Below are 14,251 nucleotides of genomic sequence, written 5' to 3'. Positions count from 1 at the left end.
TGAACATATCTGAGCAGTCTGGACCAGTTGGCTTGAAGGAGAATCTTCCCGGCAAGATAAAATGCTTCCTAGATCTTTAGCTTATGCTAGGAGGGTGAGAAAGAAGCTGGAAGATTCTTATGTTTATCATTTATTTTGATCCTTTGTCCTATATATCTACTCCTCATATTTGACATTCACTTGTGGTCCTTCTTCCTAAACAACTGGCTGAGTAGATCTATCTAACTGAGAATCCTTCACTATCTTCTCCCTTCCACCAGTGATATACCCTGTGTGTGTCAAAAGCCTGACCCATACCTACATGTACTCATGAAAACAAAACATATACAGTAAAATAAGTAATTTTGTTCCATTGCCATTAAATACACAAATACTTAAACTCTGGAGTCCAGTACCATTTTCTCACTGAAAGGCTATTATCATTAACTATTGTCCTCAGAATAAACATTGTTTTTTATGTGGCTTTCAAAATAATAATAGCTTCTATTTGCAAGTCCTCTGAAAGCTCCTGAGTTTCCCCATAGCAGGTCGCTATGTATGGGGATGCATGGAAATGTATGGTGGCAGAGCCCAGACTACACACAGATGAGCCACTCGTTTGGTGTTGTGTCCCTGTTTACAAAGAGCAGGATGAAGTCCTCTGACAAACTCTCAGTGGTTTCCTGGACAGTACCTTGCTCACAGTGACCTCCTAGACACATCATCAAAAATAACTTGTGAAATTGCACCATTCCCAGAAGAGCAAGCCATCCAACCATGTTCATGTCACTAGAGCTGAGTTTTGTGTGCTCAGCTGAGAACATCCCTGAATCAACACTCAAAAGACAAGCACACATCTGGACATCAGTGAGTGGCCAGAGAGTTTTGATTGCAGGGTGAAAATGGGAGCTCAAAGTTGCCTTCACTCACAGTAAAAAATAAAGATACGCTATGCTAGTTCTCAGGGCTTCTAATAGCCAGAGTCCCTCAGCCACCAGCAGTAGACTCACAAGTCTGTGGTTATTGGGAAGAACAGCTGAGAGTCTCTTTTCCACATGGTCTTAGGATCTGGGAAGGGACTTGTAGCCCCTTACCCAAACCTTGGCTTTTCATTGCACAACACATTATGTGATATCTAGAGTCACAGCTGAGCATTCTCATGGAGCCTTTCTTAGCTTACGGAGCTGAGCCCTGGAGCTCTTTTCAGGTGACCAACTTCCTTTCATAGAGCTATTGTGATCACTGAGATATGTCCTCATACTGTGTATGCCCGTGAGAGTGCAAGTGAAATCAGAGTCCATTCTGTATGGCTACAGAGGTGTGAAGGGTGAGTGTCAACAGCCTGTGCCCCTAATAAAATTATTTAACTTCAAACATGTCATTTGAACCTCAAGTATTTATTATAAACCTTAATGAAGGGGGTGAAAAATGCACTGCCATTTTAAAGGCTGGGCAATGTCCCTGCAATTAGATGTGGTAAGCAAGATCACTTCTTCTTCTCCTTCTCCTTCTCCTTCTCCTTCTCCTTCTCCTTCTCCTTCTCCTTCTCCTCCTTCTCCTTCTCCTTCTCCTTCTCCTTCTTCTCTTTATCCTTCTCCTTCTTCTTCTCCTTCTCCTTCTTCTTCTTTTCTTCTTCTTCTTTTTCTTCTTCTTTTCTTCTTCTTCTTCTTCTTCTTCTTCTTCTTTTTCTTCTTCTTCTTCTTCTTCTTCTTCTTCTTCTTCTTCTTCTTCTTCTTCTTCTTCTTCTTCTTCTTCTTCTTCTTCTTCTTCTTCTTCTTCTTCTTCTTCTTCTTCTTCTTTTTCTTCTTTCCTCCTCCTCCTCCTTCTCTTTCTTTTTCTCTTCCTCTTCCTCTTTCTCTCCTCCTCCTCCTCCTTCTCACCCTCTTTCTCCTTCCTTTCCTCTTTTCCCCTACCCTATCCTCCCCCTCCCTCTTTCACTTATTTATTTACTTATTTACAATGAACAAGTTTCAAATTGGACATGATTTTTTTGCTTGTATTTTGTTCATGCATTTCACTGCTTCTAATTACCCATACACACAATGTATATAAGTTTTACCTAAAAGCTTATCTTAAAGCATACTGACTTCTAGATTTTAGGTTATCAAAGAGTCCAGAAACTTTTTTTTCCATCCTAACTTTTTCTTTAGTGAGACTGCTAGTTTGTTGACTTAATAATAGCCTTTCAAGATGTCAGCAGGAGACCGTGAAAGTCTATGGAAATGAAAGAATTACTAGAAAAAAAAGTAACTCTGCTAAATTATGGCATTGAAAAAAAGGCCTGCTTGGACATGGGAGGAAGGAAGGACAGTTAATATATAGATGTTTGTGACCAAAACATGACATTCTTTTTGAGGTTTTGTGGAAGCATGGAGGGGCACATTCAGCTTCACAGGCAAGGATGCTGACAGGGTGGAGGCCACTCTTCCCTCAGAAGTGACTTAGTCTTCTAATAGTATTTAAAGCCACAGCATGTGAGAGGTGCCCTTGCTGTGTTCATGAGGCTGAATCTAACTTACAACATCTGATACTGTGGAAAGGACCAGAGGATGTCACCATAGTGCTCCATTGACACAAATTAGCCCTGTGACCTGGAAAATTGCTCACTTCTCTCTAAAAGAAACAGGCGTAAGCTTCATGGTTTGTGTACTTTTCCCCAAAACCTCTTCATCATGGGGTAAAATCTACCAATGTTTGTCTTTCTTGCCTAGGTTCTTGAAAATCTTCAAGTTCCTGAAACAGTTATAGCTGATGATGGAATTACATGATAATGTTTCTACCAGAGGTGACATCTGATCAGAGAGATGTTGGCATTCTACTGTTCTGTGGTGAGATTCTTGCTCACACAGTGCCATGTCTACAGATAAGGGCTGGGCTGCTTTCTTTCTCATACCATATCCTTCCCAGTATAAGTGTAGTGACCACATTTGACAACTAAAAATAACTAAGAAAAAGAGTGGATGGGCTCTGTCAGTTATTGTTATTATTGTTACTATTATCATTGCCATTATTATTATTATTATTATTATTATTATTATTATTATTATTATTATTATTATTTATAATAACATTGGAACAGTCAGAAAAGTTAGTCATTGCACACACCCACACACAAGGAAGTCAGGTGTACAGTTTATAATCTTCCCAAGATATATGACTTAGTGTTGGTATGCTGTTACCAAGATAATTTTTAAGTCTATACAATCTACTGTGTTATAATCCCTCAAACTAATATACAAGACTAAATAATATGTAAATAAATGTATATTAACATTCTATATAAATTGGCACAAAAATGAATGATCTGGTCAATACAAGAAAGAGTGAATATACATGCATAAATGATAAATAGCTGACACATAGTTGGCACATCATTCATAGATAGATTTATATAACAGAAAACAGATAAATGGAGAGAGACACAAAGATAAAAAGAGACACAGATAGATATAAACCAACAGATAGTCGATAGGTGATAGACGTAGAGGGAGCTACAAATAGACAGATACATAGACATGTAGGTAGGTAAACAACAGGCAGGAGATAAGGGATGCCAGGTAGGCAGGTGATGGATTTCATGAGAAGAAGCACCTCACTTACAGCTTCCAGAGAACTTTACCTTTAGAGTGTCTCCTTCAAAGAGCTGGAAGGTTTGGGCTCTGAGATGGATCCCCTTTCCGGCTTCTGTTTCTATTTTATAGATACACTCATGGTTATTATCATAATATGATGGGAAATTTGGAGAGAGTAATGTTCCTTCATTTCCTTTGACGCTTGCTCCACATTCAGCTAAAATAAATGGGACATTAAAAAAAAAAGGAGGATTCAAAAGTGGAATTACTGATTAAAATAGATTAAAAACTTCAAGAGAATGACCACCCCACGTCTAACCATGTACAACTGCTCTCCAAGGAATCTCTCAAATGCAGATAGGTGACAAGGTTTTAGTGTTTTACAACTCAGCAGGAAGCACACTGCACTTCTCTCCCTTTCAGATTGTTCATAGTTACATCAACCACATGGCTCTTTCTGCTCTTACTACATAGAGCCCGCAGACTACCAGACTCAGCTCAAGATTAAAATCAATATACTCCAAACACCATGGTAACCCCACCATGACTTCTCTCTGACTCATTTGCCCAGGCCAGTTTTGTTTTACTCCTATACTGATGTAAGTTTCCTCTGCTTAGGTTTTGTGGCTTAGAGCTGAACTTGTAAGGAGAGGAGAGCATTTGATGACTGGGATAGAACTCTCTCCCCTTTCTTCATGGGAGAATCGGGTCACTGACTTCCAGCACCAAATTTAATTGAAACAAAGTACCTTTGTTCTAGGTTAAATTGACAGTCCATGACATCCAACTTTCAGCGAAGCCTGAGAAAGCCACTGAGGTCACAAAATGTTTTCTCACTCATGGGAGTGAGTAATTTTAGTCAAGAACTCCCACAGCTCTAAAGTGTTGAAGGAAAACTGCTCACTATTTAAAAAGTGGTACCAAAACCACCAGCAAAACTGCCACCAACACCACCACCACCACCACCATCACCACCGCAACCACCACCACCATCAGCATCGCCATCATCACCACCACCACCACCACCACCATCACCACCACCACCACCACCACCACCATTACACCACCACCACCACCACCATCACCACCACCACCACCACCACCACCACCACCATCACCACCATTACACCACCACCACCACCACCACCACCACCATCACCACCACCATTACACCACCACCACCACCACCACCACCACCACCATCACCACCGCAACCACCACCACCATCAGCATCGCCATCATCACCACCACCACCATCATCACCACCATTACACCACCACCATTACACCACTACCACCACCACCACCACCATTACACCACCACCACCACCACCACCACCATCACCACCATTACCACCACCACCACCACCACCACCACCACCATCAGCATCGCCATCATCACCACCACCACCACCATCACCACCACCACCACCACCATCAGCATCGCCATCATCATCACCATTGTCTTCATCACCATCACTATAAATAGTGTCTTGTTGTCATCCTAATTACCATCATCATCATTTGTCACCATCATTGTTATCACCATCATCATCATCATCATCATCATCATCATCATCATCATCATCATCATCATCATCATTTCTGCATGGGCAGTGTGTCTGGGGACCAAGTTCTCTGTAATATCAACTACCTAGATACAATTTCAGGCTGTTTGCTTCCCTTGTTTTAATCATAATGGAACAGGATTTTTCTGGTCTCCATACCACCAGGGTTTTAAGAGTATTTTGTATGCTTGTTTTATTTTTTTATGTTGTTCTCTATATATGAGTGATGGATCAACTATCTATCAAATATTTATCATATATATGTGTATATATACATGTATATATATATATATATGTTTATTACTTATTTCTAGCATTGATCTTTCCATTCATCTATATACAATTTACATAGAACTATTAATATACATTTATTTGCATATTATTTAGTCCTACTTATCAATTGAGGGATTATAACACAGTCAAAGGTGTAGTTTGCAAATCTCTGAAACAGTAGACTACTACTACTAAGTTGCTCCTGTTTTTTTATGTTTATAAACTTGCCAGGTCAAGAAATTTTACTGACTGAACAGTGACAATCTTAGGTAGGTTACAATCCATCATGGTACGTGACCTGTCACAGGATGCTTACTTTCAAAATTAAGCCTATTCATTTGCAAAGATGGACAACACACAAAATCTGTAACATACCAAAGCACTTGAGAGGTCCCTGACCCTGGTCTTCCTTCCCACTGGGAATCACTACAGAAAACATAGCATTCACATTGATAATTCAAATGCTTAGAAAACTGTCAAGTGAACTGATCGACGTGTTGAAAATTATTTGAGCTTTGTTCAAGGAATCCACTTCATCATCATTGTAATTAAACGTTTCCCCTTTTAAGTCTTTTAAAACTCTTTCAATTGTTCATTTAATATTTCTCTAAAGAGCTTGGATATAATACCTCTTGATAGGAATCTCTCATCTTTATAGAGAACTTAATGAAACAGTAATGAAAAATCGGATTATTTTTGAGTTTTAGAACTAAACTAATTAAAATAAAATTGGCTATGATGGGAGGGGATCAGTTAATTCTTCTACTCATGTTGTATACAGTGGCATCAATCAATGAAGTCAAGTGTCTATCTACTCTGAGAACTGCAGCAGCATAGAACTCCCATAAAGCCAAGCATGAAGACCTGCAGGTGCACAGTGATCAGATTCAGGCTGAGGCTGACACCCAGGCATCAGTCAAATGCCATCTATGTGGACTAACAAGTATTCAATCACAGGAAGGTCATTTTTACTAGAGATGCTAATTCTTCAGATTTGTCTATGCGGAATATAACCTTCCAAACTGCCTGGAATCAGGGTTAAACCACCTCAGAGAGTGGCACATCTACAGAACCTTGAGACCATAAGAGGTCATAGAGGTCAGTGGGTTTTGGGCATGAAATTACTGGGGGAAGATATTTGTAGATGCGGCTATAATGTATTTGTACAAATTATAGTCTGACCTCTGAGACTGTCAGACAGAAGTAATTATTTAGTTTCATCTACATAGATACATGCTTTAGAACAGTGCAATCCAGAATAGAAGAGCAAAAGAGCCAGAAAGCAGAAGCAACAATGTCTACCTTACCATAATTGATACTTGAAGCAAGCTTCTCACTTGTGTCCAGAACAGAGGAAGCACTTATCAATGAAATATAAGTCTCATATTAACTCAAGATATATAGAAATTGCAAACAATGGGACTCTTTAATCATTTTTTATGCTACACTCATTTTTCCAATTAGTGCTATCATTGGATAAACCATTAAGAATAGACTGAAGTGAAAATTTAACTATTAATTTTCTTTAAAATGTATGAGTAGAGGGCCTGGAACGATGGCTCAGCAGTTAAGAACACTTGCTATTCTTGGAGGGCACCAGTGGTCCTCAGTACCTACATGCAAAATGGTCACAATTGCAGTTAACTCTGAGCTCCAGAGAAGCTGGCACCCCCCATGATCTTCAAAGAGACCTGTATGCATATTTACATATACAGACAGACAAATCTAAATAAAATAGTCAAACTAAAACTTTAAAAAATTTAAACAATATAAAAAAAAAACCAATATTTACAGAAACTAGAGACTCCTCAGGTGAAAACAGTCATCTCTAAAGAGAATGCTTTATCACTCAGTTTTGTGCTGAAAGAAATGTAGAGTAAGAAAAAATCCAGGCAGACTATTTTGTCTCTCTAAACAATGTACAAGTTACTGAACACTGGAGAATATTGTCTTGAGTTTTTGTATTCTTTTGAAGAACACTTTGTCCAGAAAGTGTGGTTGGGTATGTTTTTCATTCAAATATAAATCACAAGTTCATTCATTTGAAATATGTCTTCACTATTACCTGTACACTACATATTTCCTAGGAGAAATATGTCTTCACTATAACCTGTACAGTACATGTTTCCCAGGGAATAATCAGCCTACAGTCATTTGGATGAGACAGAAATTTGGACCAGGGAAAAGTCAATTATATTCTTATAGACTTATTTAAAAAAGAGAAAGTATTTATTAATCAAAGATTCTAAGACAGAGAAGGGTTCAAAGATGTCTATTATATCTCTCTGATGAAGAATTTGCACTTAGGGTTACAGAAAAGGAAAAATATGTCCAAAGGGTAATAATGAATCCAAGAAAATTCCTGGCTCATGGCAGGAGTCACAGAAATTCTTAAAGTACATTTTGTGTGTGTGTGTGTGAAAACAGAACATGGAAGTCTTGAGACAAAGGCAATTTGGATGAGATCAGTCTAAGGTGGAGAGAGTCTGACATAGCCATCATTAAGAGAAGTTTCCTCAGCTGGAGCAGAGGCTATTCCAAAAGCTGTTCATGGAATATGTTCTTTTAGCTGAGTTGCCTTGTCTGGCCTTGTCTGACCTTAGTGGGAGTGGGTGCATCTGGCCTCACAGATGATTTCCAGAATGCAGGGGGTGACCCAGGATGGTCTTCACCCACTGGAAAAAGAAGAGAAGGGGGAGGAAGAAAGGATTTTAGGAGGGGATATCTGGGACATAGGCAGTGAGCAGGATGTAGAGTGAATAAGTAAAATAATAATGATGATTATAATAATTTTGATAATAATAGAGAAGGTTCCTTTTGAGTCAAATCAGAAGTGACTTAGCAGGTTTCCATGAAAATGTATGCAAGTTTTCCAGAGTAGAAGTTATCTTTCAGCACCAAGATGTGAGGGGTCGATGGGAACACAGGATTCTCAGTTCAGGAATAGCAGAGTCCCAGAGTCAGAGCTGTTCATGAGTTCATGTGCAGTTGGCCAAGTCATAGGAACCAGAAGCCTAGGAGTGTGGGTAACTGCAGACACCAAGGTGGTGAAAGGTCTGCCTTGGGTCTGTTGGATTCAGTGCAGTTTGTGACCTTCTCCCATAGGTACCTTACAAACTTGTTGTGATGAAAAGAAATATACACAGCAGCCAGCAGAGTACAAAAGGATCAATAGAGGGAGGTCAATGTAAGCCCTGTGTGGGCTCAGCACAGAGCTGTGGGTGGGCAAAAGCCAATGGCGCCTGCTGTTTGACAATCCACAAGCTATGAGATTTACAAATGAGATTCTGTCTAGGTTGTTGTAACTGTAAGATAGAGCTTGCAAGACCATGCTTACTGTCTAGACACAGCACCAAGTAAATACATCAAGACAAGCAAGCTCACAGTACCCTCCAGGCAAAATGCAGTAAATTGTTTCTCATGTAAGATAACAGTGCAAAATCCTGTTTACCAAGAAAACCAGAGTTGTAATGATGAATTAAAGTAAAACAGTATAGAAGATGAATGTCACACTCTCTGGACCAACTGCTTGATTTCATGTAAGTGAGTTTCCCCCAAAAAAACTCAAACTTTAACTGTTATACTGTATAAACATGAAAATTCCATCCCACGGAAGTCTGAGAAACTCAGATAATAAACAGAAGAGTGTCCAGATAGTCTTTGAAACTTGAGCTCTGTTTTCAACACAGGATAGGAATGCAGGGAAGAAAAAAGGAAGAAGAAAAGCTCTTTTGATGATGACTTAACTTGTCTTCAGTTCCGTCTCGATCCTCTGAGACTCATGAGGAGGCAAAGGCCAGCACTGACTTCTGGAATCCAAATTAGTACTAAGTCATGCCCAGGATCAAAAGGCTCAGAGTTATGGAAAATATAAGTGTATTCTGCTAACCTGAGAATTACTTGCTATTTAGTCTCTCCCAGGGATCCCAAACCTGCTTCTGTTTCATGGCCTGTCTCTCTCCGGGATCCTGTGCCTGCTTGTATTGTGGCCAGAGACTTTGGAATGAGCCTTTGATTCACTTCCATAAACACAGATGTCTTAGGGAAAACTTGGCCAGTCTCTTGTAAACCTCTGCTGATTTGCTGAGTGTCGTGAGTGAATGTCAGCTGTCAGTCTGTCTCAGGAATAAAAGGCCTTCAGGCTTCACAGAAGTCTTGTGCTAAAACCAAGGTGGCAATGGTGGCTCTGTTCCCCTGTCCCTCAGACCAGCACAATGCCCAACAGGACTTTGGTACCTGTTGTGAACTACTGCACCAATGGTTGCATGTCCGGAGTATCTCCTTGCAAACAACCTGAACTGTGCTACACCACGCAGCAGAGAAGCTGCCTCCTTCTCATAGATGACACTCAGAAGCTAACTTGGCCCAAACATCAGCGATGCTTCCTTGCTAGCTCACACAGCAAACCTACAATGAAGGGTTCCCAGGGACAACAAAGCCAGTTCTCTGAACTGTCACTGTCATCACAGGGAGTGTGGCTCTCAGCATCTTTGGAACTTGTATTTCTATAGCATGTCTTCTAGCATATTCTTTTCCCCAACTTTTCTTTTTCTTTCTTTTTAAACATACATTGATTTTTATTCTTTTATAGAGTCACTGGGCTCCCTTTTTCATAGAACCTTATAGCTGACAGAGACAGTTTGAAGATAAGGTAAATCAAGCTTCAAAAGTGAAGTAGCTTCCCTCAGCCCAGTCTATTTAAGTTTTCACCTCTACCCTTCCTGCTCAGCTCTCTCTCTGTTGCCTGACCCACTGCCCATGGATGAATGAAATGAAAGTGTGTGGCCACCTACCCACACACCTTGGCAGAGGTGCACTCCACACTCGGCGTCCCCCACCCAGGCACGTAAGCTTGGTTGCACCTTCTAAGCGGTATCCCTGGAAGCAGGTGAAAGCCAGGGTGTCACCCACACCGAAATGGAACCCAATTCTGCGGCTGAAGGCAGGGACTCCAGGGTCATCACAGGGCTCCAGGTCATATTCTGGAAACAAAAGAGACAGGGTGAGGGGATTGGGCCTGGGAAGCAAGGAAAAGTATTTGGCATGGACTAGGAAAGAAACAACACTGAAAGACTTTCATCCCACACTCTCCCTTATTTTCTTTCCCCCTCTTCTATCCTATGAATTCTTGCCTTTGTCCCATGGAGTCTAGCAGAAGTCTCAGTAGTCTACAATGTGAATATATATGTGTAATAAGGTAACAAGGGATGAATTATTTCTGCCTATCATGTTGAGAGAATGGAATCAATTATCTTGCATTCACAGCTGGTAAAGGCATCTCTGTACTCTCCTTAAATGTACTTTAAGGCTGAAGGCAAAGCAGCACCAAGAATAATGCTCAGCATCAGTTCATCTTGGCTAAGTCACCTGCACACAGGTATGTATGCAGCAGAGCTATTCTCAATGTATGAAGCAGGTTTCATTGACACACAATGGAAAATATTTTGTCAACTAGAAATTTCTATAAGCCACTCCAAGAGCAAACACTAAGTGAGTTTTAAATGAAGCAGCATTGTTTGATATCTGGATGCCCAGAAAGAGTGACTTCAGCAGGTTGGTATCCTGGAGGATCTTCTGTGTCTACCTCAAGCTTTCAGCTGCTGGTTGGGATCACACTGTGTGTGTAGTTTGGCCACTGTTTGCCATTGGTCCTCCTGTTTGTCTCTGGAGGAGGGACTAAGCCATTATGAGTCAGGATCACAATGAGGGAAAGTAGACACCTATTCTTCAATCTCTTGTCTCCATCTAAAACCTTCCTTCCATGTTCTGTACAGTCATGTCAGCGCTAGGTCACAGGACAAGCTAATGTCCCTAGAGTCTGGAGATTGGAAAAGGCATGAAGAACTGCTCTGTTTCCCTTTATGTTGCTGTTATAAGACACCAAGAGTGTGCTTGGCTCAACTTCTCAATCAAGTTGTCTTCTTGCTGTTTTGCCTGGCACCATGAGCTGACAAAGCACAAAAGATCTCTTCAGGTATGAAGGCCATGATTTTACATTCATAGCCGCAGAACCACATGCCTAAGAAACTTCTTTCATCTAGAAATAGACTTCCCACAAGGGATCTGAAGACCCAGAGCCAATATTTTCTGTGCCATGACATATGTGATGGCTAAAACGGGTCATGAAAAGCAGTTGGGTCGACGTTTAACTTCTGAAGTTTACAGTTGCTTTGTTCTGAATGACTGTCTGAGAAAGTGGCAAGGCAGCAGCCTTAGTTTTCTTCTGCTATGTGATGACATAGCTCAGAAGCAAATCCAGATGGCAGAATGTAGCACTGTGACCTTCCAGCAACCAAAACCATGACAAGGGAAGTTCTCTTTTTCCCCAGAGTCTGAGATGTTCTGCTATAGCAGAAATCCAAAGACTCTGCCGTGAGCCATGTGTGGGAACAGCAGAACATAAAAACAGATGGGGACAGATGAATGAGAAGTTTAGAGTCCCCTGGGAATTGCCTGTGGGAGATAGCCACAGGCCTCATGCCATCTCCTTCAGAATATCCATTTTACTCTTTATAGATCTGGATGCAAGAATATAGAAAGGAAAGAAATTCTCATAATGACCCTAACCAATCATCTAGGGAAACTACAGAGAAGATACTCAGGTACTAGCATGAGAAGGCTGAAGTCTTTGATTGATAATGTGGACAATTTCATCATTACTATGACTACAGTAAAATTCCAGGAAAGCATGCATTTGAACCAGTTCTGGAAGGCTCTTTTATGCTGCTACATAGCAAGGAAATCAACAAAGTCAAATTAAAATAACCAAAGTTCTTTGTAAATAGAAAAAAACTGTTAGAAATTTGTTGTTATTTTTGTTCTTGTGTTTGAGAGGCATTCCATGTTAGATAACCCAGCTTCATGCTACAAGTGAGAAAACTGCTACCATGTGACAAGGGGGACATAGCTGCTGGTGAGAGATGGAGCCTTCTACGAGTGCACACACACACACATGCATATGCGCACACACAAAATTGTTCACTCCCGTTAGTGGGGGGGGGTTTCACTCCTTGTCATTGGGTGTGTAGACAATGGAATAGAAGTGCTCTTAGGGCCTTGTTTAAAACATCAGGTTTATCCGGCTCACTTAGATCAGCATTTTGATCCTATATGCAAAGATTACCTATGCCAAAAGCAACACAGATATGCAATTGCACCTAAGTAAAATGTGTCAAATACACCAGAAAGCCTACACACTTATAGATACGTACTACAATTAAAGAAACAAAAGCAGTTGAAAAGAAAGTTTCCTGACTGTGTTGGGATATTGTCAACATGTATAATTCTGATAAAAGAACTAACAGCCTGTTTTCCTCTATGTGAGTACCCACTGGAGGAACAAGAGTCAGTGTTACCTGCCCCTGTACATTGATCCCAGAGAATAGGTTGTGATCAGAGCTGCTAGAACTGTTGAAGAGAGGCAAACAAGGAAACCTTTTCAGGAAACAGTTTTATTTATCAATTTCTTACGAATAGAACTTACATATGGTGCAAGATGCATGCTAGCTTTCAGCATTAATAGCTCAGCCTTTATAACCTATGGATCAAAATTTTGCTGAGGACAGAGAGGACACACACACACACACACACACACACACAGAGAGAGAGAGAGAGAGAGAGGGAGAGAGAGAGAGAGAGAGAGAGAGAGAGAGAGAGAGAGAGAGAGAGAGAGAGAGAGAGAGGAGAGAATCCAAGATCATATAGCCAAAGACAGAAACCATAAAGAAGACAAAGAAACAACATACCTGCAAATGTAATGTTGAAACCTTCATAGGAGATGGAGAAGTCAGAGATGAACCTGAGTTGTGCAGTAAAGTTTCCAAACAAACCAGCCTTAATGGTGTGAGGCAGGACTGACCCAGTGAGCCTGGCTACTGGTTCTGAGAAACTCCCATCCTCTGTGATCAGCAAATAGTCGTGGGAACTCTCAAGGTGAAAGGTGTGGAAATTCATCTGTACTCCTGAGAGATGAGGGCGGTACAGTCGATTTAACTGTAGCTGAAAGGAATCTCTTCTAGGCATAATTATAGACATCAAAGGTTTGGATCAAAATACCCTAAATTGTTAAATATTAAAATTATCTTGGGTTATTTTTAACTTTAATATTTCAGAGAAAATTAGATAGAGGCTGTTATAAATTTAAGAAGAATAGTCAAACAAAAACAAATGTTCAAATAGCTTTCAGATCAGTTGCTGCTGTGGGTTTTGGTGCAGATATGGATATCGATGTTGGTAGAGAGGAGCTGTTATAGCTACTGATACACTCATAGATCTAGGTGGAGATTAAAGAATGAGTTAAATGTCAGCATGGGCATAATACTGATGTTTATGCAGACAATGGAAAAGGATATAGATATCATCACAGGTGTGTGCAGATGTATATCTGTGGTGGTAGAGATGTTAGTTTGGTTATTCATATAGACAAAGGCATAAAGGAATCTATAGATGTAGGTATGGTTCCATTAGTACAATAAGTATGTTGATGTTTGACTGTATTCATGAAGGGGAAATGTTCATCCCAGAAACAGAACACAGAATACCCCCTTCATTTCCACTCCTCAGTTTTTGAAGTATTAGTTTGGATATATCATATGTAAACACGCACTGGGGAAGGCAAATTCTCTAAATTATAGTTTTTTCAATCTTATTATGTCTTCATAGAAATCATAATGCATCATCTCTGAGTTTCTGTGCTGAAGAGGATAAACTGACATATAAGTGATAAAGATTTACATTTTTCTAATTAAGCAGTCTTTGTTACTAATAATCTGTTTGTTTTATTTACTTCAGGACATCTTTTTATTCTTTTTCCCCTTCCTTCCTTGGAGAGTTACTATTTCAATTTATATTTGCATTCAGG

At 40.2% G+C, this 14,251-nt stretch overlaps 1 protein-coding gene across 1 annotated transcript in view; it reads right to left on the bottom strand.

The window, feature by feature from the left end:
* The window catches only part of CSMD1 (CUB and Sushi multiple domains 1), a gene marked incomplete at its 3' end in the record, with an annotated part of 1,481,492 nt that overhangs the window by 260,377 nt on the left and 1,206,864 nt on the right, over positions 1–14,251 (bottom strand). The window contains exons 20-22 of the mRNA XM_080928326.1: positions 13,137–13,352; positions 10,185–10,373; positions 3,599–3,768 (exon numbers count right to left, since the gene is read on the bottom strand). Of these exons, the coding sequence (XP_080784452.1) occupies positions 3,599–3,768; positions 10,185–10,373; positions 13,137–13,352 (575 nt within the window). The remainder of the gene's footprint in view (positions 1–3,598; positions 3,769–10,184; positions 10,374–13,136; positions 13,353–14,251) is intronic.

Source organism: Micromys minutus (assembly GCF_963924665.1).
Source record: "Micromys minutus genome assembly, chromosome: 14".
In the NCBI taxonomy this organism is placed as follows: Eukaryota; Metazoa; Chordata; class Mammalia; order Rodentia; family Muridae; genus Micromys; species Micromys minutus.
The sequence above is the reverse complement of the archived record's forward strand: the minus strand, read 5'-3'. Positions and strand labels throughout refer to the sequence as shown.